The sequence below is a fragment of the Schistocerca gregaria genome, chromosome 5 (genome assembly GCF_023897955.1).
Source record: "Schistocerca gregaria isolate iqSchGreg1 chromosome 5, iqSchGreg1.2, whole genome shotgun sequence".
NCBI lineage: Eukaryota > Metazoa > Arthropoda > Insecta > Orthoptera > Acrididae > Schistocerca > Schistocerca gregaria.
Window position 1 is genome coordinate 655,104,195 of NC_064924.1, and position 25,503 is coordinate 655,129,697.

At 43.7% G+C, this 25,503-nt stretch overlaps 1 protein-coding gene across 1 annotated transcript in view; it reads left to right on the forward strand.

The window, feature by feature from the left end:
* The window catches only part of LOC126273433 (uncharacterized), a 163,180-nt gene that overhangs the window by 52,248 nt on the left and 85,429 nt on the right, over positions 1-25,503 (forward strand). Inside the window, exon 3 of the mRNA XM_049976987.1 lies at positions 15,330-15,484. Coding sequence (XP_049832944.1) covers positions 15,461-15,484 — 24 coding nt within the window. The 5' untranslated portion in view covers positions 15,330-15,460. The remainder of the gene's footprint in view (positions 1-15,329; positions 15,485-25,503) is intronic.

Consider the following 25,503-nt stretch of genomic DNA (forward strand, 5'->3'; position numbering starts at 1 on the left):
TAGAACAGATCTATGTCAGAGATATAGGCCTATAGTTTTGCGCATCTGCTCGACGACCCTTCTTGAAAACTGGAACTACCTGTGTTCTCTGTAACACCGGTTCCCGTCAGATCACCGAAGTTAAGCGCTGGCGGGCTGGGCTACCACTTGGATGGGTAACCATCCGGTCTGCCTAGCGCTGTTGGCAAGCGGGGTGCAGTCAGCCCTTGTGAGGCAAACTGAGGAGCTACTTGACTGAGAAGTAGCGGCTCTGATCTCGGAAACTGACATACGGCCGGGAGAGCGGTGTGCTGACCACATGCCCCTCCGTATCCGCATCCAGTGACGCCTGTGGGCTGAGGATGACACGGCGGCCGGTCGGCGTCTTTGGGCCTTTATGGCCTGTGAGGGAGGAGTTCAGTTTAATATATACTAAACTACATGTCGTACAACAATGCCTTTAGTAGCATACGTGGATAACGTCTGCAAACTTTCTGGACAATAGAGACAGTGACAGTGAAGAAATAAACCAAAATCTCCCGTGTAATGCAGAGTTTTTACCGAATCAACATCCGAAATGTCGTAAGCGACAAATATTTCCCCTTTACATTTTTGTTGTGTCGGAAGGGGTGGGGGGTGAACGCGAGAAAAATGTTCGGAATTGCAGTTTGTTGAAAGATTCTACAAGACGAGAGCAATACTGTGTGGTTCAGGACGCGACGCGAAGTCCAGCGCGATCCGAGTAACATTTTGCTAGTGTGGGGCAGTGTGGCGCGACGGTAGTAGCGGAGACAGCGGCAGCTAAGCACGCAGCGCAATGCTCGATCTAAAAAAGAACTGTTGATTTTGGCACTGCGAAAGTTCAGGGAAGTTAGGGAAGAGCAAGAAGACTGTATATGATTGGGGAAGAGTACTTCCACAGCTATCTTAGACAGGAATGGCAGTTCCCACTGCCTCATAATGCATACGTATAAGAAATTAATGAACTGCCAAAGGATAATATGATGATGATGATGATGATATTTGTTTTGTGTGGCGCTCAACTGCGTGTCATCAGCGCCCATACAAAGTTCCAAGTTTTACGCAGGGCAATCTAGCCACTGTCACGAATGATGATGATGAAATGATGATAGCACAAACACCCAGTCCCTGGACAGAGAAAATCTCCAACCCGGCCGGGAATCGAGCCCGTGATCCAGAGGCAGCAACGCTAGCCAATAGACCACGAGGTGCGGACAGGACAACATGATACCATTGGTACGAGTCGGCGGTTACCCCAAAGCTCAGGGATACACTGTGAGGAGCGGATTAATTAATTACTCCAGAGGACCAAATTTTGATCGTCGTTCAGTACTCATCACAATAATAACATCCAATTTATTGTTTTGGTTACATAATCAGTAAAAATGTATTTACAAATGTACTACATTGGACGCAATGAAGACATTTCTACTTGTTTTGCTCATTTTCTTCCAATTTCTGCCCAAATTAACTCCTTGTTTATTTGGTTTCCCTACTCGATGTCACCCATGTTCCACAAAATACGCTGTTCGGATATCAACTCGATAAGGTGCTCATCCTCAAAGGGAGAGAAGCGTCTGCCGACACTTCCGCTGAATGTGTCAATAAGTAGATTGGAGTAATTAGCTTCTCCGTTGCTGTCTGTGCTTGCCAAACAAAAAACGCAGCTGTCTCCAACACGGCAGTTGCTTGCTTCTCACTTCGACTTCCCACAATCCTCCAAACAAGCAAATCAAATCGCTACGAAGTTCCGGACAACCCCTCCTGAAGCACGCAAGTGTCTCACGCAGGTAGCTGTTAGTGCCCGAAACGCGGGCGCGGGTGAAGAACGTGTCGTAGCCGCAGATCTAGGTAGCGGGGCCACCAAACCTTGCACCTATTTCAGAGGGCGCCAAACTCATATTCTTGAAGAAAAAAGCCTAGTTTCACGCCGCCCGTTGGTGGCCGAGCGGTTCTAGCCGCTACAGTCTGGAACCGCGCGACCGCTACGATCGCAGGTTCGAATTCTGCCTCGGGCATGGATGTGTGTGTGATGTCCTTAGGTTAGTTAGGTCTAGGCGGTTCTAAGTTCTAGGGAACTGATGACCTCAGAAGTTAAAAGGCCAATGGTGTGCTCAGAGCAATTTGAACCTTTTTTGAACCTTGTTTCACAAAACACTCAGCATCCGTCGCACGTTGGTCTATCGATTATTAATACGATTTTGAAACACATCACCGTTGGTTTTTGAACACATTGTTGATTTCTGAACGAATTGACTTTTGAATGCGTGCCTAATGGACGTGATGTCTCTCCCAGGGGAATCCTCGTAGCATCTAGAGAGAGAGAGAGAGAGAGAGAGAGAGAGAGAGAGAGAGAGAGAGAGAGAGAGACAACTTTCACGTAGACAAAAAGGGACGGTACTGTATGGGCTGAGCCGAACTCCGAAAGGGTGAATGCCCATCGCTGCTTGTTTATGTGGTTGATTGGGTGTGCGAATAATAAGCGTTATTATAATTATTAGCGGAATCCATGGATTCAGACTGCAATAACACGTAAGAAAGATTACATATAATCAGTGCTTTTTTTTCTAAAACAATTTTGTGGGTATTCCGACGTCGGTTATAATGCAGCGAAAATTAGTGATAACTGAAGCATGGGATACCGCCCGTCTGCTCTTAGGCATGACGTCATCAACATGTCGAGCTAAAAAAAAAATTGCTGTTGGACTCTTCAATTGACTTTGCTCAAATGAAGCAGGCGATACCGAGAAACACACATACAAGAGAATGTGGTATCGAACACTTCAGTTTACATCACCTCAAATGAAGCATGCGATTTGAGCGTACGTATATCCGTTTAGCACTACCATCGCTCACTTTTAGCCGGCGAGGGCACTACATGCTTGTCGAAGTGGCTGCCAGCGATTCAGTTGTTGAGAACGGTTGTCGCAGCTTCGAAATGCTTTAAACAGTCAATGACAACGATTTTCCCACCAAAAACTGCACTAGTATCATTCGTATTACAATTACAAACACGAAAAAATGAAATAAAAAATTTACATCAGTGAAATAAATCGTTGGCAGTCTAAGTTCTTAACATCGAAAAAAAAATTACTTTGTCGCCGAAAAAGTTTAGGGGTACGCATCCCCCAGCGTTCCCCCAGAAAAACAGTTGTGCATATAATCTTCTCGGTATATGCAAGAGAATGAAATTTTGAGAAAGTCTTTGCCATATCGCTACACTACTAAGAGCCAGTTGTACAGTCCCCGGTTAGCAGCCGCTTCAAGTTCTATTCTCGGAAAAGCGCCGAAAACGCGTTGTACGAAAACGTAATAACGCCTAGCCGGAGAATAAACGCGGGGTAAATGAACCGATGATTCTGACTGGGTTAGTGAAGTTAGCCGGAGGATACGTTTTGACAATGGCAGGAATAGTTATAGAATTGATGACAAGTATGTTTTTTAGACCGAGGAAGGAGAAGAAACGGGGATATCACACAAATTATATGGAAGAATATAACGATTCCAAATACCTATAAAAAATTCGTACAGCTACTATTTTTCGATCTAATGCTTGAGAAACTGGAGCATATGAACGCAATGCGAAACTATTTTCTAACATAAAACTTTTTGTTCCTATTAGGCCTAATAGGCATTTGATATTGGTACTTCGATAATTAAAATCTGTCGTATTACTTATGTAAATGAGGTATATAAAAACGAACATTTGTGCCAAAACAGTCTCGCTTATTTGACGCGTGCTACAATTGGTGCAATATTAGAAAAGCCTATTTCGTTTTATATAGCAGGCAGTGATAAAATAGACGTAATCAGATCGAGAAACCACACCAGTCTTGGCTACTATTCGTATTAACAGCGTTTTCAGTTTTAGACAGCAACATATGGATTTTTAATGTAGCAAAACGTTTGACGAACTTTGGTGATTTAACAGATTCACTCGCAGAAAGGAAAGCACGCCGTGTAAATCTGTAGCAAGATTAGAGAGAGAAAAATGCTGGGACCTTTGGATTGAAGAAATGTGTACTGTCTTGCTTGTCTCTTGTCTTCACTGGTTCTGTGTTTGTTATATTTAATTTTATGGTATATATCAAAGAAAGTTATTAGCCAGTAGGCAATAAAGAGTGGAAGTTTTCTGAAGAGTTCTTATTCTGCCGGTCTAATCCCACCCAGTAGCAATTGTGAGTTTTCTGTAAGGGGGAGGGGAGAGGGCGTAGGATGTCAAACCAGCCGACTGGGAGCAGGAGAGGGCCATAGGACATTTTAATTTCCACTGTCTTGAATATGAGCTTGATGGCTTCCATTACACAATATCTAGGCTGTTTACGTTTTCTTATTGGTAACGCCACGTAGCGCTCTGTATGAAAAATCACTGGCTGTGCCGTGTGCAGTCTGTGGCTGGTTTGCATTGTTGTCTGCCATTGTAGTGTTGGGCAGTGGCAGCTGGATACTAACAGCGCGTAGCGTTGCGCAGTTGGAGGTGAGCCGCCAGCAGTGGTGGACGTGGGGAGAGAGATGGCGGAGTTTTGAAATTTGTAAGAACTGGTGTCATGAACTGATATATATATTATGACTAGTGAGTTAAATACATTGTTTGTTCTCTATTAAAATCTTTCATTTGCTAACTGTGCCTATCAGTCGTTAGTGACTTCCGTAGTTTGAATCTTTTAGTTAGCTGGCAGTAGTGGCGCTTGCTGTATTGCAGTAGTTCGAGTAACGAAGATTTTTGTGAGGTAAGTGATTTGGGAAACACATAGGTTAATGTTAGTCAGGGGCATTCTCTTGTAGGGATTATTGAAAGTCAGATTGCGTTGCGCTAAAAACTATTGTGTGTCAGTTTAAGCACAGTCGTGTATAATTTTTCTAAGGGGACGTTTCACTTGAATACCACAGAGCGAAATACAGTTACGTGCGGTAGAAGAATTCTGTGTAAAGAAGAGTGGCACTGCACTTTGGCACACTTAAGGCCAAATAACATGTCTTCCATTTCCTCAGACATATATGTTTTATACATATCTTCACAAAGATGTGCGCGACAAAATGAACACACTTGTGAAAAATCCGTTTTATTTAAAAATTTTCGATTCTTGTCTCAAACGGTCGAGTGTGTGGAGGAGGGCGGGGTCTCTATCAAGTTTTTGCCCCAATTCGGAAATAACGTAGATCCGGGGCCGGCGCGTGGTCCCGCACGCATTTCGCGCAGCACTTTGCAGGAGATTCCCGCAGCTGGGGAAACGTTGCTTAAAATGCAGCAGAGTCCAGCATTATTTTACATACCATCAGGAGGCGTGGGAGTTTACCGCTTACGAATTACGCTCTCTTGTATTTTAGCTCTACTCCAGAGCAGATGACTTGACGCATTTGATCTTGTCTTTCTTGTAACTCTCGTCTGCCCTTTTCTGCATCATTCGGTATTCACTCTGTAATAAATTTTGTAGTATGTTTTAACTTTTGGTCGCCCTGACCTGTCGCCTTTCCAACTGGTATATGTATTAGCGCATCAATCCTGCAGAGTCCTGGCGTAAACTCTAAACTATAGACTAATAAAAGCAGAATTTTCCATGAAGGTATGACTTTGAATCGCTCTTGACAATCCACCCTTCCATTCCACCCGCATCCCACTCACCGTCCTGTAGACTTAACAATTTTTTCGGAAGTATAAATTAATTACTACAGTGATAGGGCTAATTTAATTTGTGTTGTGCAGTATTTCTCGTCAATATAATTCATTAAAGTAATATTTCCAGTAATGCTGCAGTTTTATTAAAGTCCAAAATTACAAAATGTCCTAACTAGGCCCATATACATAGAGAAAAGAACAAAAGTTATGACTGAGCAAGGGCAGGGGGGGACCTTCATTATCTATGGAATGCAACTTCGACACGGCGAACGCTGCAGACGACACGAACCTGTAGGCATGCTCAAGTTCCCTGTATAGGCCCGATCGCTACCTACGTCAGCTCAGTAAGTGATAGTTACGTGATTGGCTGCCAGGCGGGAGAGACGCTCCAATGGCAGTACCCGTAGCTGACCTGGCCCCCTCAGCTCACACGCCTCGCCAACAGTCTCGACACAGGCTGTTCCGGCAGCGAAGTCCGAAACCCACAGCCGCCGTAATATCGATAGCTTTGTAAGCCAATAGCAGCTCTGTCCCTTGTTGCAATCAGAGAGTATGAACAAATGTAAGAGAAGATGTAATATATCTATTGTTATTCAGTTTGCAAACGCTTTCCCTTCTCGTATGTTGCACCGAAAGGAAATAAATATTATCAATGCAGTCTTTTTTTATGCATGTCTTCCGCAGTTGTAGTTTCACAAGTAATATGGGAGTTATTTGATATGGTACAAAAGTATAAAGTCTTAACTGGACTGGATGTTTTTCACTTTGAATAAACAGTTTCAGCGGTTACTGTAAGAAACGCCATGTTGTTTACCAATCGATTTAATGAAATCATAAGCGGTTCTCGTGTTTAAAATCACTTTTAGTATTCACGCCTTTTTGGTTCACATATTACTTCCACGCGTTCTTCGGTATACAAGCGTTCGAATCTTAACACACCGCACTGTTCTAACGCACAAACTCGTCTCGTTTGCATATTTTATGTATTCACATTCACTTCGTGAACTTTGCTTTGAGAGCGCGGAGAGTGATCGCCTTTTGTTTTGTTATTCTGGCTGTAGAAATGCCCGTTAAGTGGTCTGCTGTGAACAAGGGCGCCCGTATGATGCCTTGTTGGGGGAAAGGGCGATGGAGTATTTTTCATATTTTGGAAGACGAAAGGCGGCTTGTAAATGGCCATAAAAAACTTCAAGTTACGACCCTGTTAATAAAACCTGAATAGTATCAATTTTTAAATCGTTTTTCTGAAAAAAAACCTGACTATACATTTTCTTTTCCCTGAGAGCCGTAGCCCCCGCTTTCCCCTGTGTGTAGGCGTCCTTGGCCGGCACAACTCCAAACGCAGCCATTTGTGTTGTTAGTGGTGATAACGGCAGCCTACACAAGGGACAATAATTCCTAGTCAGGCTCCTGCTAATCTCAGAGCAGTTGTGCAGAATAACACAGAATGTCGCAGGGAGTCCTTTGCTTATTCTCGGATCTGAAGGAGTTAATATGTGGTTGGTGGCCCGTACGTTCCAATGCTGTCCAATATCGGTCCACTGTCACATCCGAATGCCATACAAACCCGGATATCCAGCAGGCAAAATGGAGACCCACTATGAGGCCTCATTCAAACTCTCTCAGGTGCTGATAGCACTGTCTCACAGGAGTACGTGGCATAATCTTGTAGTTCAAATGGTCACTTAGCATATGACGCTGTTCACGACCGTTTCATATGCCCCATCAAGCCTGACAAAACACGAATAACTGTAATGCACTCTGCTTGCCTTTGTTAACTGTCAGAGAAAATTGCAAATCTAATTATTTACACAGTTGCCGAAGGGTGTGTCCTTGTACTACGTTACACTGACACCTGCTACGGGAGGAGTACTCCCTGAACGAAACGCGTGGGGAGTAGGTGGTAATTGTGGCTTTCTCAGGTAAAATAGAAAGTAATGCTAACTTTGATGATGTACTTTTATTCCTTACGCTTTTTTCTTTAAGAAATTATTTTTGAACATCGGACATCGGCGGGAATTCTCGAAGATCTCTTACTGGACCTGTAACAGTAATATTGTAGAAGTCAGTTTTCTATCAACATACAGACGGTTATGAAACAATGGTGACCTGTTGAAACAATTGCCAGATTCTTCGCCCACGAAACGGAATCAAAGCGTGCACCGTGCGTTTGATCAAAAGTAACGTGACACCTGGCTAAAAAAGACTTAAAACTTCGTGGCGTAATGCTGCAATTCAATATGGCGTTGGCCTACCATTACCCTTGATGACAGCTTCCACTATCGCAGGCATACGTTCAGTCAGGTGCTGGAAGGTTTTTTGGTGAATGGCAGCTCATTCTTCACGGAGTGCTGTACTGAGGAGAGGTATCGATGTCGGTAGGTGAGGCCTGGCACGAAGTCGGCGTCCAAAACATCCCAAAGGTGTTCTGTAGGATTCAGGTCAGGACGCTGTGCAGCCCAGTCCATTACAGGGATGTTATCGTCGTGTAACCACTCGCCACAGGCCGTGCATTATGAACAGGTGCTCGATCATGTTGAAAGATTCAATCGCCATCCCCGAATTGCTCTTCAACTGTGGGAAGCAAGAACGTGCTTAAAACATCAATCTAGACCTGTGCTGTGATATTGCCACGCATAATCAAGCACCTTCCATGAAAAACACGACCACACCATAACACCACCGCCTCCGAATTTTACTGTTGCCACTACACACGCTGGCAGATGACGTTCACCGGGCATTCGCCATACCCACACCCTGCCATCCGATCGCCACTCTGTGTACCGTGATACGTCACTCCACACAACGTTTTCCCACTGTTCAATCGTCCAATGTTTACGCTACTTACACCAAGCGAGGCGTCGTTTGGCATTTACCGGAGTGATGTGTGGCTTATGAGCAGCCGCTCGACCATGAAATAAAAGTTTTCTCACCTCTCGCCTAACTGTCATAGTACTTGCACTGGATCCTGATACAACTTGTAATTCCTGTGTGATTGGCTGGATAGATGTCTGCCTATTAGACGGTATGCCCCCCTTCAACTGTCGGCGGTCACACGTGTCCCTTAACGTTTCCACTTCACTATCACATCGGGAACAGTCGACCTATGGATTTTTAGGAGTACGGAAATCTACTGTACAGACGTATGACACAAGTGACACCCAATCACCCGACCACGTTAGAAGTCCGTTAGTTCCGCGGAGCGGTCCATTCTGCTCTCTCACGATAGATAATGACTATTGAGGTCGCTGATATGGAGTACCTGGTAGTAGGTGCCAGCACAACGGACATTGCGGGAAATGATTTTGCGTTTGGTGCGTAATACACCTCTTGTAGCAGTGTATGGAATTTAGCTAACATGTGGAATTTTTCTTTAGATCTGGGATAGGATCTCTATCTGTCTCCGATCTCGAGGAAATGGATAATATGTAGCGTGCTCAGTCCCGATCTCACGCCCACGGGAATGAAATATTTATAACATCCTTCGTATCTCCTAAACCGTTCGAGACATCAAACCCAGATTCTGGAGAATCATAACACACAAGGAGGAGATTATTTTGCCGATTCGTAAACACACAGAATTTTTTATCTATTGCAATATATGAGTAATTATACTTCCTTTTTTTATCTTTGTAACTCCAGTGACTAATTTTTAAAAAAAAATATGGTTCAAATGTCTCTGAGCACTATGGGACTTAACTACTGAGGTCATCAGCCCTCTAGAACTTAGAACTACTTAGACCTAACTAACCTAAGGACATCACACACATCCATGCCCGAGGCAGGATTCGAACCTGCGACCGTAGCGGTCGCGCGGTTCCAGACTGTAGCGCCTAGAACCGCTCGGTCATTCTGGCCGGCGACTAATTTTTTAAGAGTTATTGACAACAAGTGAAGAAAGAGTTTCCTAGTACGAAAATAAATATGAAATTTCTTCTCTTATGTTACCACAAACAAACAGTACGAGGTTTTTCGTAAGCTATTGAGCTCTCAGATTGCCAATTACTTGTTTAATGAGGCACTATATTTAAGAATTTTGTCGCAATAGCTGGTGTGAGATGAGTTTGTGCAAATTACACTGTGTTTTGCAAAGGACTTTTAGTTAAACCTGTCAACAAGAGAAACGTGGCCGTTACTCATAAATGACGATGCTTCTTCAAATGAGAAAAAGTTAACAATTCACACAAAAATAATTTTCCAGTTGTGTTGGAATTTTGGTTGAATCCCCGTAACCCGTCGTATTTTTGTAACATTGAAATGCTGGAATTGAAACTTACAAAGGACTTTATTCCTTTTCTTGATCTGAGCAGTATTAAAATTATGAAGAGCGTTCCCTCAGGCGGAATCATAGGCAAATGCCAGATGCCGGTTACTTGCCTATGGCTTGCCAAACTGACATTGTGTGATTTTCGAATAAAATAGCTGTTATTGAGAAAAATAAACAATTGTTTTGTCGCACAACACAATGGTCAGTCAATTGTCAGCAACGGAGAATAATGCGCGCAACAGGAATGCGGAAGCCAGCCAAGTGTGCTTTGTGAGAGGAAGAGTTCAGTTTTTCGAAAAAACATTGTCATGAAAGTAGATCTGCATTTGTCAGCAACACATTTCAATAAATTAAATATATCAGATAAGTACACAGTTTCAGGATATTCATACTTTCTTAATAATACTGACCGCTACTTCATTTGTATAGTCTGTTGTATAATTAGTTTATCAATGCTGATAGTGCATATGGAACCACTGAAACGCTTTTTATCGTCACGACGAGCTGATTAAAACGCCGTTGTTCGATAGGGCTTCTCGACTGTTTCTAGCTTGCAGTGGAAATGTGATGTCCACATGTACGTAGGATAATGTCTCTTTTTCTATCCATATCCAAACAATGATAGTGAAACTTACGTAGTTCATATTTCGGACACTTTACCAGGAGCACAAAGGGGCTATACCCGTGGAAACTAGGCCTTTTCGACCTTTTGTAACAGATCGTGGAGATACGTCAGCATAACAGGCAGCGAGTACATAACCTTTTTATACTTTCCTGCCTTGCTTCTAGATCACATGATTTTATAATATCCTATACTTCCGTATATTGACCCTCAGCAAGAATCGTCTGTCCTTTCTTAAGATCTGGAAACATTGTAAAGGCAGAAGGTATACTTCCAGTGGCTAATGGCTCACCATTTATTGAGCTGTGCATTGTTCTTAACAAAAGAATAAATAAAACAAAAAAGTATACAGATGTATGAAGCTGAAAATAATTTACTAACGGGAAAATATGGTGCGCTTAAACGGCGGAAAACGAAACGCTACTCAGTGACAACAGAATTCTGTATACCGTAAGGCTGATTTTTCGGATGGGCAATACTTCCGCCATGCCGAAGTGAGCACGTGGCAGAACTGCCTACCCGTTTCCCGCCTCACCCCTTCCCCAGTACTCGCGTGGTGCGCGGCGCTAGAAACTGTGCCACAATCTCAACGCTGCGCAACCTGGCGCAGGCGGGTGTCGCAATTTACACGATCACATTTGAACCTGTGAAGTTACAAAAAAAGCGCACTGCGCAGAGCCACTCCACACTCGTTATACGTGTCTCAATTCGCGCCTAGCTTTGCCACGCGAGTACTGTGGGGTGGGTGAGGCGTAAAGCGGGAAGGCAGTCCTGCCGTATGTTCACTCGTCTAAGTATTGTCCATCCGAAAAAACGGCCTTTCTGTATACTGATTTTTATTATCACTGAGTATTGTTTTAGCGCTCCATCTCTTTTCGTTAGTATATAATAGTTTTCAGTTACATATATCTATACAATTCTTTTGTGTTGTTTATTGTTTTTTCAAGAACAATACACAGTTCAACAATTTGTGAGCTATTAACCACTGGGTTTATATATTGTGCCTCCACAATGTTTTTGATCGTAAGAAGAGAGAGACGATTCATCGTGGAGGTAGTGAATAAGGAAGTAAGGAATGTCATAAAATCACGTGATTCAGAAGCAAGGCAGGAAAGTAAAACAAGGTTATCTATTTGCTGCCTGTTATGCTGACGTATCTCTACGATCTGTTGCAAAAAGTCGAAAAGCGTAATTTCCACAGATACGATCCCTTTGTGCATCTGGTAAAATGTGTCCAACGAATGAAGTACATAATTTTCACTGTCGTTACTTGGATATGTATGTAATAAGAGACATTATACTATCTACATGTGGACAACACATTTTACTGCAAGCTAGAAACAGTTGAAAAGCAGTGTTTTAATTGGCTCGCCGTAATTTCAACGCACATTATCAGCGTTATTAAATTAGTTATACAACAGGCTACACAAAGTAATAAATGGTCGATCTTATTACGAAAGTAGGAATATCCTGGAACAGTGTGGTGATTAGCTATACAGGGTGAATCAGGAGCAAAGGTACATGCTTGAAGACGCGATAGTTTTAGTGATTCTGAACAGAAAACTTCATATTGACATATGCCCTATTACGAATGGTTTCCGAGATAGAACACATTTAATATCACTATTGTACGTTCTTCTTTAAAAACTCGAAAACAGCACACTCTAACGAAAAAGTATACATTAAACTAAATTGAATTTTCTACAAAAAAAGGTCCTATCTATTTTTCGTGTAGGACTAACAGTTGGCGCGAAGAGAATGCGAGAATATTGAAAATTTCGCGCGACGCTCGTGCGCTGTAGCTGAGGTACTTTTTGTAGGCCAGATTGAGGTAGTTTTCCGACTTGATAGACCACTGGAGTCCTGTATCAAAATGTCCTCTATACTACTGCGGTACGTTGTAAACAATGACAATGAATAATACGGAAAATAAATAAAAAATGGCTCAGATGGCTCTAAGGAGTATGGGAATTAACTTCTGAGGTCATCAGTCCCATAGACTTAGAACTACTTAAACCTAACTAACCTACGGATATCACACACATCCTTGCCCGAGGCAGGATTCGAACCTGCGACCGTAGCAGCAGCGTGGTTCGGGACAGAAGCGCATAGATCCACGCGGCCACAGCGGCCGGCACATTAAAATGGTTTTATCTCGGAAACCATTCGGAATAGGGCATATGTCCACGTCACGGTTTCTGTTCAGAATCACTAATGTTCTCACTGTACTGATCTACTTTCATGACAATATTTTTCGAATTCCAGCACACATGGCTAGCTTCCGCACTCCTGTTGCGCGCTTTATTCTCCGTTGCTGACAATACTGTAACCATTGTGTGGTGTGACCGATCAATTGTTTATTTTTCTCAATAACAACTATTTTATTCGGGAATCACACATTGTCAATTTGGCAAGCCGTAGGTCAGTAACCGGAATCTGGCATGTGCCTATCATCCCGACTGAAGCGAACGCTCGTCATTATTTTAATACTGCTCAGATCAAGAGCAGCCGTACAGTGTTAAAAATACGATGGGTTACGGGGATTATACCAAAATTCCAACACAACTGGCAATTTATTTTTTTGTGAACTGTTAACTTTTTCTCATTTGAAGAAGCATCGTCATTTATGAGTAACTGTCACATTTCTCTTGTTGACATGTTTAACTGTACGTCCTTTGCAGTGTAACTTGCACAAACTCATCTCACAACAATATTGCGACAGAATTCTTAAACTGAGTGCCTCATTATAAAAGGAATTGGCAATCAGACTGCTCAATAGCTTACGAAAAACCTCATAGTGTCGGTTTGCAGTAACATAAGAGAAGAAATTTCGTGTTTATTTTCGTACTAGGAAACTCTTGTTTCACTTGCTGTCGATAACTCTTAAAAGTTACAGTCACTGGAGTGAAAAGCATTAAAAATGAAGTGTAATTACTCCTATATTGCCATAGGTAAGAAAGTTCCGTGTGTTTACGAATTGCGAAAATAATCGCCTCCTTGTGTGCTATCATTCGCCAAAATCTCGTTTCGATGTCTCGATCGGTTTAGGAGATACGAGGGATGTTGGGAATATTTCATTCAAGCGGGCGCTAGGTCGGGAGTAAGCATGCTGCATAGGATCCATATTCTCGATATCGGTGTCAGATAGAGACCCTCTAGATCGGAGACAGATAAAGAACCCCTCCCGAGTCTAAACAAAAATCAATATGTTAGCTAAATTTCACACGCAACAATATATGATGTAATATGCACGAAACGGAAGATCATAGTGACCCCTATTTTTTATTGTAAACTTTACGACTTTTGCGTAGCGTCTTACTAAAATGTGTATACCACAATAAGTATGACCTTAGAGAGATGATGGGAGCTTCGCCATGAAGCTGACATATAACGCTACAAGCAAGGTAAAAATGAAATATTTTTACTGAATAGAAACACCTCCCCCCCCTCTCTCCCTCCCTGCGTCCCATCACACTCTTCAGTCGCCAGATAAACTTTAGAATGAAATAGAATTTTCTTTAAGCTCTATTATTTCTAAAATGACGAAAGATGAATTGTAGTTAGTTTTTGTGTTTTATTAAACCACCGACTAGCGATTCAGTGATACGATTCGTACTTATTGTGTCTAACAAGCTCTATTATATTTAAGTGTTTCTCAATCACTACAGATCATAAATTATGCTCCCAATCCATTCAGTCCCGTGTTTTTATCTTAACTGTTATCGTAATCAAAAATCTACTTCCACATCTATAACTCTAAATGGCACATTTCTTTTCAGAGCGCGGGCGCTTCTGTGCGTGTTTTTACAATGAGTGCCGGCCGTTGTGGCCGAGTTGTTCTAGGCGCTTCAGTCTGGAACCGCGCCACCGCTACGGTCGCAGGTTCGAATCCTGCCTCGGGCGTGGATGTGTGTGCTGTCCTTGTGTTGGTTAGGTGTAAGTAGTTCTAAGTTCTAGGGGACTGATGACCTCACATGTTAAGTCCCATAGTGCTGAGAGGCATTTTTTACAATGAATAATGAAGCAGTTCCTGGTTCATCGCGACTGCTACTACATATCCTTCTCGGATAAGAAAGCTAATTATGCACAGTGTGGGTAGACACTTGTCACAGAACACGCTTCCTCTGCACTGCTTCTTTCTCTAGCGGCAGCTGCTCCACTTACCTCATTTCAAATCAACCAAGTTAAAATGTGTGCTCTATACTGTTTTTAAATCACTTGAGTGAGACTCTTTACTTCCACGCTGACAGAAACTGAAAGACTTCAGGGTGTTAATGCTTTGTGTCTGGTCATAATAATAATAATGATGATGATGATGATGATGATGATGATGATGATGATGATAACATTAATACTGTGTACGTCATTATAGTAGCCCTTATGTAGTTACTGTTATGTCATGCTGTCAAATAATTCATTTACCTGTTTAGAAGTGAGTAATGAAGTAATTTCTGGTCTCTTGCATGAAATATCTACAACTTGCAGGAGACATTTTCAGCACAGGCCTATATCTAGCATTTGTTATGTATAGGCCCCTATGTGTCGTTTTACAGTCATCGATGTAGAAAGCAAAAAGTATGTGTGTACCTGGTGAAGTTATGAGGAGCCTGTACCCTCTACCGCATAGTGTCACGCATTAAAGCAAGTGATTGAAAAAAAGTAATTATTAATAACTTTCGTAATCAGTAACGTCTCTTTTTTTTAAAAAAAAAAAACACCTGTAGCTCCACGACTGAAACACAGTCAAACCCATTTCGTTTTTACCCCTGAGAAAATCAGATTTTACCCTCTAAGCCAGAGGGTGACGTGATCCCTGTCCACAGGTTCCGGGCTGTCGTGCTGTCGCTTGCCGTGCCATGCCCCGCGATGCGGCTTTCGCCTGGGGCTCTGACCATGCTGTGGCGCCCTTGTCGCTGAGCTGTCCTCCCAAGGCGGTGAATGGCAGACCGTGGCCATGTCGCCCGCCGCCGTTCAGGAGGTAAGTGAGATTGTCATCAGTCTGACTTGCTGTGCTGCTGTTGTGCTTTGGTCATCGACGGTGACTTTCATAAGATGCAGCGATTGCAGCGCGCCGTTTCATTGACAATCTGCCGGCATCGCCCATTACCCAAAGACGGTATTAACAGACATTTTTGCAGATGGCGCAGTTGTGAATAATGAAGCAGTGTCTGAAAAAAATGCACAAATATCCCTGCCAAATTTTGATAAGATTAACCGCTGTCGCTGTTGTAAATCCTTTATTAAAGGCACGACCAGTTTCGTTATTTTAAATTACATAATTAGGTGCAAATCTGAATAAAATGGAGAGAGAGATCGTAAACAGCATTTTACAAAGACCATAAGACAGTGATGAAAAGTCTTCAGAAGACTGAATACTTGCGTTAGCAGTCACATTACTTCTACTGCCCGATCCCAACATTTCTTTAAAATTTGGGAAATTTCGAAAGAGCAATGCTCGTGGATTAAAAACGGAGCATGAAACTGGGGCCGGTTTGAGTGCCCGTTCGGTTCTAGGCCCTACAGTCTGGAGCCGAGCGACCGCTACGGGCGCAGGTTCGAATCCTGCCTCGGGCATGGATGTGTGTGACGTCCTTAGGTTAGTTAGGTTTAATTAGTTCTAAGTTCTAGGCGACTGATGACCTCAGAAGTTAAGTCGCATAGTGCTCAGAGCCATTTGAACGATTTTTTTTTTTTTTTTTTTTTTTTTATACTGGGCCCTACGAGCAATTGGTACGAGAGAAAAGATTATAAGACGCACCAGAAAGAGGGGGGGGGGGGGGGGGGGCGGCAGGAATGAGGAAGACAATGTGTAAACAGTAGCTCTAGCTCAGCTGAAACCGCGCCGGGACGCAACGCAACTGCCATACAGGGACTGACTGGATATCGAAACATAGGCTCCCAGCGAATGAGCACATCCGGAAGCATGAATAACAACCAATAAACTTTAAGAAAATGCTTGGGAACCGGGTGTGCAAAAATAAACATATTAATAAAAACAGCAACTGTCAAGTGAGTGACTCATAGGTGTAGGGATAATAGCTAGAACCTGTTCTAGGCTGCTTATAAGCATAGCTTTTAGAATGTAAACATCTTAAAATTTTGTTACAATTTTTAAAATTGTTTAAAAATCGTTCAAAAGAGGAATCGCCCTAGTAAAAGCGCCAAGGAAGAGGAGGTAAGGGGGAGAAATCGAATGCTTTTTGCGAAATTTCCCAAATTTTGAAAAAAAGGATAGTGATAGGGTTGTAAAAGTGGCTTGACCACTTAATTATTCAGTCTTCCGAACATTTTTTATCGCTGGCATATGGTCTTTGCGTAATATTGTTTACGGCATCTTTCTTTTCTTTTATTCAGGTTTGCACCTGATGATGATGATGATGATGATGATGATGATGATGATGATGATGATGATGATGATGATGACCCATACTCCGAGGAGCGTAGGGGACGATGCGGGAGACCCACACTGCAGTACTAGGCAAGGTCCTAGGGGAGGTGGTTTGCCATTGTCTTCCTCCGACCGTAATAGGGATGAATGGTGGTGGTGAAGACGACACAAGAACACTCAGTCATCACGAGACATGAAAAATCCCTGACCGCGCCGCGAATCGAGCCCAGGACCCCGTGCGCTAGAAGCGAGAACGCTACCGCAAAACCACGAGCTGCGGACCGCACCTAACTATACAATTTAAAATTACGAAACAGGCCGTGTCTTTGATAAAGGTTATACAACAGCTGCAGCTATTTTTATTCAACGTGCAAAAGTTTGTCTGTGGACAACCGACCAATAACCTGTTATATTGGTATCCTGTGACTATAACGTCAATGAAACGAAATTGGAATTATTCATTTCATAGAAATATCTGGTTGTAACAGCTTCTACGGATGTGAAATGCACTGATCTCATGGACTTAGTCATAGGTAAATCAGGTGGCAGATTTCGGTTCATTGGTAGAATACTGGGAAATGCAATCGGTCTATAAAGGCGACCGCGTTCACAGCTGTCGGCTGACTCGTCCTAGACTGTTGCTCTAGTACGTGGGACCCGAATCAAATAGGAGTAACAGGGGATGTTGAACGTATTCGAAGAAGGGCAGCACAAATGGTCACAGGTTGGTTTGAGCCACGGGAGCGCGTTACCGACTTGCTGAAAACTTAACTGTCAGATGCATGATAACATAGTTGAAGAAGAAGCCGAGTAGCGCAGTTGCATAGTGGTTATGATACTGGATTGTTGCATAGTGGGTCGTGAGTTCAAATCTCACCTGAACTGAAACAATTTAATTTCTATATTCGGTTCGAATACATTCTAGAAGTATCCACAAATGGCAAGAATCGTTGTTCTGGAATGTTCTGTAGCTATATATACAGGGTGAGTCGCGTAAGACGTAACACCCCCATTATTCCGGGGGCGATTGCACGTATCGACTAGCGGTGTTAGGCGAATCATAGCCGACTATGAGGCACATACTTTGGTACAAGCATGAGGCAAGTACACGTTTTTTTTTATATGGGACGCTATACTTTTTTTTACCATCATTCGGATGTTCTGCAAAAGACGCATATAGTGATGTAACGCATGTTGCTATTGTGATTCAAACTTCGTTTAAGAGACGCTGGAAAATATTGTACGACTGAAGGTCGAGGCGGTCGGAAGCGGCTACAGACTGTAAACACGCCTAGCGCGACCCACAGGCCGAGTTGCCGTGCTACAGGGTGTTTCAAAACTGACCGGTATATTTGAAACGGCAATACAAACTACAAGAGCAGCGATAGAAATACACCGTTTGTTGCAATATGCTTGGGACAACAGTACATTTTCAGGCGGACAAACTTTCGAAATTACAGTAGTTACAATTTTCAACAACAGATGGCGCTGCAAGTGATGTGAAAGATATAGAAGACAACGCAGTCTGTGGGTGCGCCATTCTGTACGTCGTCTTTCTGCTGTAAGCGTGTGCTGTTCACAACGTGCAAGTGTGCTGTGGACAACATGGTTTATTCCTTAGAACAGAAGATTTCTCTGGTGTTGGAATTCCACCGCCTAGAACACAGTGTTGTTGCAACGAGACGAAGTTTTCAACGGAGGTTTCATGTAACCAAAGGACCGAAAAGCGATACAATAAAGGATCTGTTTGAAAAATTTCAACGGACTGGGAATGTGACGGATGAACGTGCTGGAAAGGTAGGGCGACCGCGTACGGCAACCACAGAGGGCAACGCCCAGCTAGTGCAGCAGGTGATCCAACAGCGGCCTCGGGTTTCCGTTCGCCGTGTTGCAGCTGCGGTCCAAATGACGCCAACGTCCACGTATCGTCTCATGCGCCAGAGTTTACACCTCTATCCATACAAAATTCAAATGCGGCAACCCCTCAGCGCCGCTACCATTGCTGCACGAGATACATTCGCTAAGGATATAGTGCACAGGATTGATGACGGCGATATGCATGTGGGCAGCATTTATTTTACTGTCGAAGCTTATTTTTACCTGGACGGCTTCGTCAATAAAAAGAACTGGCGCATATGGGGAACCGAAAAGCCCCATGTTGCAGTCCCATCGTCCCTGCATCCTCAAAAAGTACTGGTCTGGGCCGCCATTTCTTCCAAAGGAATCATTGGTCCATTTTTCAGATCCTAAACGATTACTGCATCACGCTATCTGGACATTCTTCGTGAATTTGTGGCGGTACAAACTGCCTTAGACGACACTGCGAACACCTCGTGGTTTATGCAAGATGGTGCCCGGCCACATCGCACGGCTGACGTCTTTAATTTCCTGAATGAATATTTCGATGATCGTGTGATACGAAACATTCAGGAGGCAGCGTGGATTGGCCTCCCTATTCGCCAGACATGAACCCCTGTGACTTCTTTCTGTGGGGACACTTGAAAGACCAGGTGTACCGCCAGAATCCAGAAACAATTGAACAGCTGAAGCAGTACATCTCATCTGCATGTGAAGCCATTCCGCCAGACACGTTGTCAAAGGTTTCGGGAAATTTCATTCAGAGACTACGCCATATTATTGCTACGCATGGTGGATATGTGGAAAATATCGTACTATAGAGTTTCCCAGACCGCAGCGCCATCTGTTGTTGACAATTGTAACTACTGCAATTTCGAAAGTTTGTCTGCCTGAAAATGTACTGTTGTCCCAAGCATATTGCAACAAACGGTGTATTTCTATCGCTGCTCGTTTAGTTTGTATTGCCGTTTCAAATATACCGGTCATTTATGAAACACCCTGTATATGCAACACGCGCGGCCTACGCTACGTAGGCAAACCCTCATCCACCCTCTTTTAAGCAAAGTTTGAATCACATTAGCAACATTCGTTACAGCACTATACGCGTCTTTTCCAGAGCGTTCGGATGATGGCTAAAAAAAACTATAGCGTCCCATTTAAAAAACGTGTACGGGCCTCATTATCTCGGTCAATATAAACGATGTGATTATTGTGCAAGTACCAAAGTATGTGCCCCATAGTCCGCTATGATTCGCCTAAAGCCGCATGCCGATACGTGCAATCGCCCCCGGAATAAAGGGGGTGTTACGTCTTACGCGACTCACCATGTATACAGTATGTGCTCTGGCCGGAGGCAGTTCGCTCTGCTCTCTTGTATGTGCAAGTGCTGAATAAACCTTCGTTCAGTGAAGTTCGTCATTCATCTACTTCCACCTTCCTCTACGCGACATTTTGGTGGAGGCGCCGGATAAGGATAAACATACACACCAGGTATGCCGTGATAGCCTCCGTGTAAGAGGCAGTCAAATGAAAATGACAGACCATATAACAAGCATGGCGCTGTCGTTGGTAACGCAGGTAGGTGGGATCAGGAAGGAACTGCGCGAACTTATACTGCTGTATAAGTTATCTTCTAGGCCCGTTTCACACTGGGACACTGGTGATGGTCACCAACAACTGTCACCGGCAGGGATACATTCGTTTGAACCGAAGCGTTCACACCGGGACACAGCACCAGCTCACCGAGCCACTGTGACCCAGCAGTGACTTGCCGCCACCACATGTGACGGACACCGACGCTATGTTCACAGCAGTCACCGCATGAATTTGAAACGGAGTGTTCGCACAGATCACAGACACAGCGCTGCAGATTTGCCAACAGACAGACAGTCATTTTTGAGACAGTGACGCGAAACATTCAATGTCCATTATGCTGTAAACATTGTGGCTATGAGTTTAAATTTTATTAACACGGAAGACTTTATAAGTGAAGCAGATTGTCGTCCTGCTATTTTGGATGTCAAAATCGATGACTATAGCAACAAAATGGTCAAAACGAATACTTGGTAAGAAATTGCAACGACTTTTGTGCCTGATTTCAATGAGAAAGGCAGGGATGGAAAAAGAAAACAAAATTGTTAAGTTATATGTTGTCTTTCAAATTTAATAGACTACCTTATTTTTCGGACCATAAAAGACTAGCGAAATTTAGCTGCTACGCCTGTAAAGGCTAGGAGGATAGTAGCCTTCAAGCACATTTGCATCCCTCACCACTTTTCTTTTGCATTTAGCAGTATTAAGTGTGTCTTTGCGCAGTCTTAATGAGACAAGAAGGAACAAAATGGATGAGCGTGGAAACCATGAACTCACCCCTACAGGGCGAATGAAGAATAATACTTGTATTTCAAAATTTTCATAACAAAATTATGTGTGCGTCTTATCGCCTTAAGGCGCTCCTTATGGTCCGAAAAATACAGTTAAAATATTATTGTCCATTCCTTTGATTTCTTCTTTCACTTCTCCAAGCAGTTTATCAAATGAAGTTTTCGACATTCGAAAATACTTAAAAAAACTTCTTCTCATCTTGTCTCAGATCGACATAAAGAGGGTAAAATAATATTTTCTCCAGCCGAGCTCGTAGCAGTGGATGTAAGTGTAACGAACGTTTTGTCTTCATTCTCCTCCTCCTCGCTCGAGTCCATTTCACAAACTAATCAGTTGGATTGTTTGGGGGAAGAGACTAAACAGCGAGGTCATCAGTCTCATCGGATTAGGGAAAGACGGGGAAGGAAGTCGGCCGTGCCCTTTCAAAGCAACCATCCCGGCATTTGCTTAGAGCGATCTAGGGAAATCACGGAAAACCTAAATCAGGATGGCCGGACGCGGGATTGAGCCGTCATCCTCCCGAATGCGAGCCCAGTGTGCTCACTAACTAATCAGTTGACGATACTTGCGGTGTCGGACACCCATGATAGAGGAGTGTTCGTCACAATTACCGGTGACTGTCACTGGTATACCATCACCAGTGTCCCAGTGTGCAACGGGCCTTAGACGTGCTCGAAGTGAGGCCAGCGAGTCGTGCATGATTCAGACTTCATTACGGAGGCCGGAAAAGAAGAACAGCGAAATGTAGCGCGGGTTTTGATAGAGGAACGAGTGTCAAGAAGTGAAATTGGTGCCCCAATGTTTGTGGAGTATGGCGAACACAGGGCTCGAGTATTTGCGTGGGATGGACGATTCCGAGAAGGTTGTATGTCACTGGAATGTGTCAAGTGTGTGTACACACACACACACACACACACACACACACACACACACACACACACACACACACACCCGAGGGAGGATTTGAACCTCCGGCGGGGGGGGGGGAGGGGGAAGGGGGGGGCGCAATCCTTGACATGGCACCTCAAACGGTGCGGCCACTCAGCGCGGCAGGTGTCAGCAGTTAGGTAGGGCAGGCGCATCTTATGATCAGCCCTTCTGCTGAGGCTGCTGCCGGCAGGAATGACCGACGGCGGACGGTGGAGGACATTCGCCTTATGTAGGGCAGCAGTCGATACCACTCACGCCATCGTGACAGAGCATCTGAAGTTCCAGAAAATCTGCGCGCGGTGGGTTCCCATGGTCTGACAATGGGCAGAAGTTGCAGAGAATGTCGGCATCACTATAGCACCTGGAACAGCATCACCATGAAGAATATTGTTACCTGTCTCGTATTGTCGCGGGAGGTGAGACACGATATCATCATACTGAGCCGGACAGCAACCGTCAAAGCCAACAATGGAAGCACATGGATTAATCCCCATCGTAAAGTCCAAAACCGTGCACTTCTTCTCCGTGAAAGTCATAACGAGTTAACGACATTTAACTTAGATTGAAAGGGCCCGCTGCTCATTGACTTTCTGGAACATAGCCCTACAGTTAACACACAACCGTACGTGCACTTTATACTATTACTAATATGTAAAGAATAGCATTATAAAACTTATTTATAAAAAAAGGTTCAAAAGGCCCTGAGCACGATGGGACTTACCTTCTGAGGTCATCAGTCCACTAGACTTAGAAATATTTAAACCTAACCAACCTATGGACATCACACACATCCATGCCCGAGGCAGGATTCAAACCTGCGACCGTTGCAGCAGCGCGATTACAGACTGATGCGCCTAGAACCGCTCGGCCACAACAACCAGCTTTATTTATCACGTCTGCTGGTGGCAGAGCTTCTGAAATGGTAAAATGGTGCATAGCAGATTTTTACTTGCTTAGTAATGAAGTTTCATTGCGTCATCCAGTTTCAGATTCCCATCAGGGGGACGAGAACGTTGACCGACCGGATTGTTTTGAGGCCAGTGACTAATCTCAAAATTACATAGTTTGCCTAATTACCTTGCCCGGATGCTGATAGAAAAGTACGGTAAGAGAGACCTCAGGGACGCTGAAATAAAAGTTCGATAAAGTAAATGCCGATTGAACACTAGCAGCGTTCGGCTGTGGCCACAAAACAATCCGTTGTCAACTCTCCTTCGCTGCAGCCTGAAAACGTTCTAAACTGCAGCGTAATAAACTGAGATATGGCATTAAAGGAACGGGAAAGCAGGTTCTTAATTCAAACACGGCTTTTCTAATAAAATTAACGTAATTATTTAACCAAAAGTTACAGATACGAGAGCGACACTTAACATTTTATGAAACAGCCATCGAAAACAAACGAGAGAGAGAGAGAGAGAGAGAGAGAGAGAGAGAGAGAGAGAGAGAGCGCTTACAGCTTCTGCTTTTATACAGAAAGGACCATTGATAGTGATCGGGCCAAATATCTCACGAAATACCTACAAAGAACAAAACTCGTCTAGCTTGAAGGGAGAAACCAGATGTCGCTAAGGTTGGCCCGCTAGATGGCGCTGCCATTGGTCAAAAGGATATCATCTGCGTTTTCTTTTCTTTCTTTTCTTTATTCTTTTTTTTAAAGTGTGAACCTCCATTTTATTACATATTCGTGTAGTAGGTAAAGAAATATGAATGTTTTAGTTCGACCACTTTTTCGCTTTGTGATAGATGGCTCTGTAATAGTCACAAACGAACGTATAGGTACGTGGTATCACGTAACGTTCCGCCAGAGCGGACGGTATTTGCTTCGTGATACATTACCCGTGTTAAAATGGGCCGTTTACCAATTGCGCAAAAGGTCGATATCGTGTTGATGTATGGCTATTGTGATCAAAATGCGCAACGGGCGTGTGCTATGTATGCTGCTCGGTATCCTGGACGACATCTTCTATGTGTTCGGACCGTTCGCCGGATAGTTACATTATTTAAGGAAACAGGATGTGTTCAGCCACATGTTCAAGTGGCTCTGAGCACTATGGGACTTAATATCTGAGGTCATCAGTCCCCTGGACTTAGAACTACTTAAACCTAACTAACCTAAGGACATCACACACATCCATGCCCGAGGCAGGATTCGAACCTGCGACCGTAGCGGTCGCGCGGTTCCAGACTGACGCGCCTAGAACCGCACGGCCACACCGGCCGGCACAGCCACATGTGAAACACGTCAACCACGACCTGAAACAAGTGATAATGCGCAAGGAGGTGTTTTAGCTGCTGTCGCGGCTAATTCACACATCAGTAGCAGACAAACTGCGTGAGAATCGGGAATCTCAAAAACGTCGGTGTTGCGAATGCTACATCAACATCGATTGCACCCGTACAGTATTTCTATGCACCAGGAATTGCATGGCGATGACTTTGAACGTCGTGTACAGTTCTGCCACTGAGCACAAGAGAAATTAAGGGACGATGACAGATTTTTTGCACGCGTGCTATTTAGCGACGAAGCGTCATTCACCAACAGCGGTCACGTAAACCGGCATAATATGCACTACTGGGCAACGGAAAACCCCATGATGGCTGCGACACATGGAACATCTGCGACCTTGGCGGGTTAATGTATGGTGCGGCATTATGGGAGGATGGATAATTGGCCCCCATTTTATCGATGGCAGTCTAAATGTTGCAATGCATGCTGATTTCCTACGTAATGTTCTACCGATGTTACTACAAGATATTCCACTGCACAACAGAATGGCGATGTTCTTCCAACTTGATAATGTCCGGCACATAGCTCGCGTGCGGTTGACGCGGTATTGAATAGCATATTTCATGACAGGTGGATTGGCCGTCGAAGCCCCATATCATGGCCCGCACGTTCACCGGATCTGACGTCCCCGGATTTCTTTCTGTGGGGAAAGTTGAAGGATATTTGCTATCGTGGTCCACCGACAACGCCTGACAACATGCCTCAGCGTATTGACAATGCAACTATTCGTTGTTGAGAGGAATGTCGTTACACGTATTGCCAAATGCATTGAGGTTGACGGACCTCATTTTGAGCATTTATTGCATTAATGTGGTATTTACAGGTAATCACGCTGTAACAGCATGCGTTCTCAGAAATGATAAGTTCACAAAGGTACACGTATCACATTGGAACAACCGAAATAAAGTGTTCAAACGTACCTACGTTCTGTATTTTAATTTAAAAAACCTACCTGTTACCAACTGTTCGTCTAAAATTGTGAGCCAAATGTTTGTGACTATTACAGCACCGTCTATCACAAAGCGGATAAAAGTGGTCCAACTAAGACATTCATATTTCTTTACGGACTACACGAATATGTAATAAAAAATGGGGGCTCCTATTTAAAACAAACGCAGTTCATATCCGTTTGACCCATGGCAGCGCCATC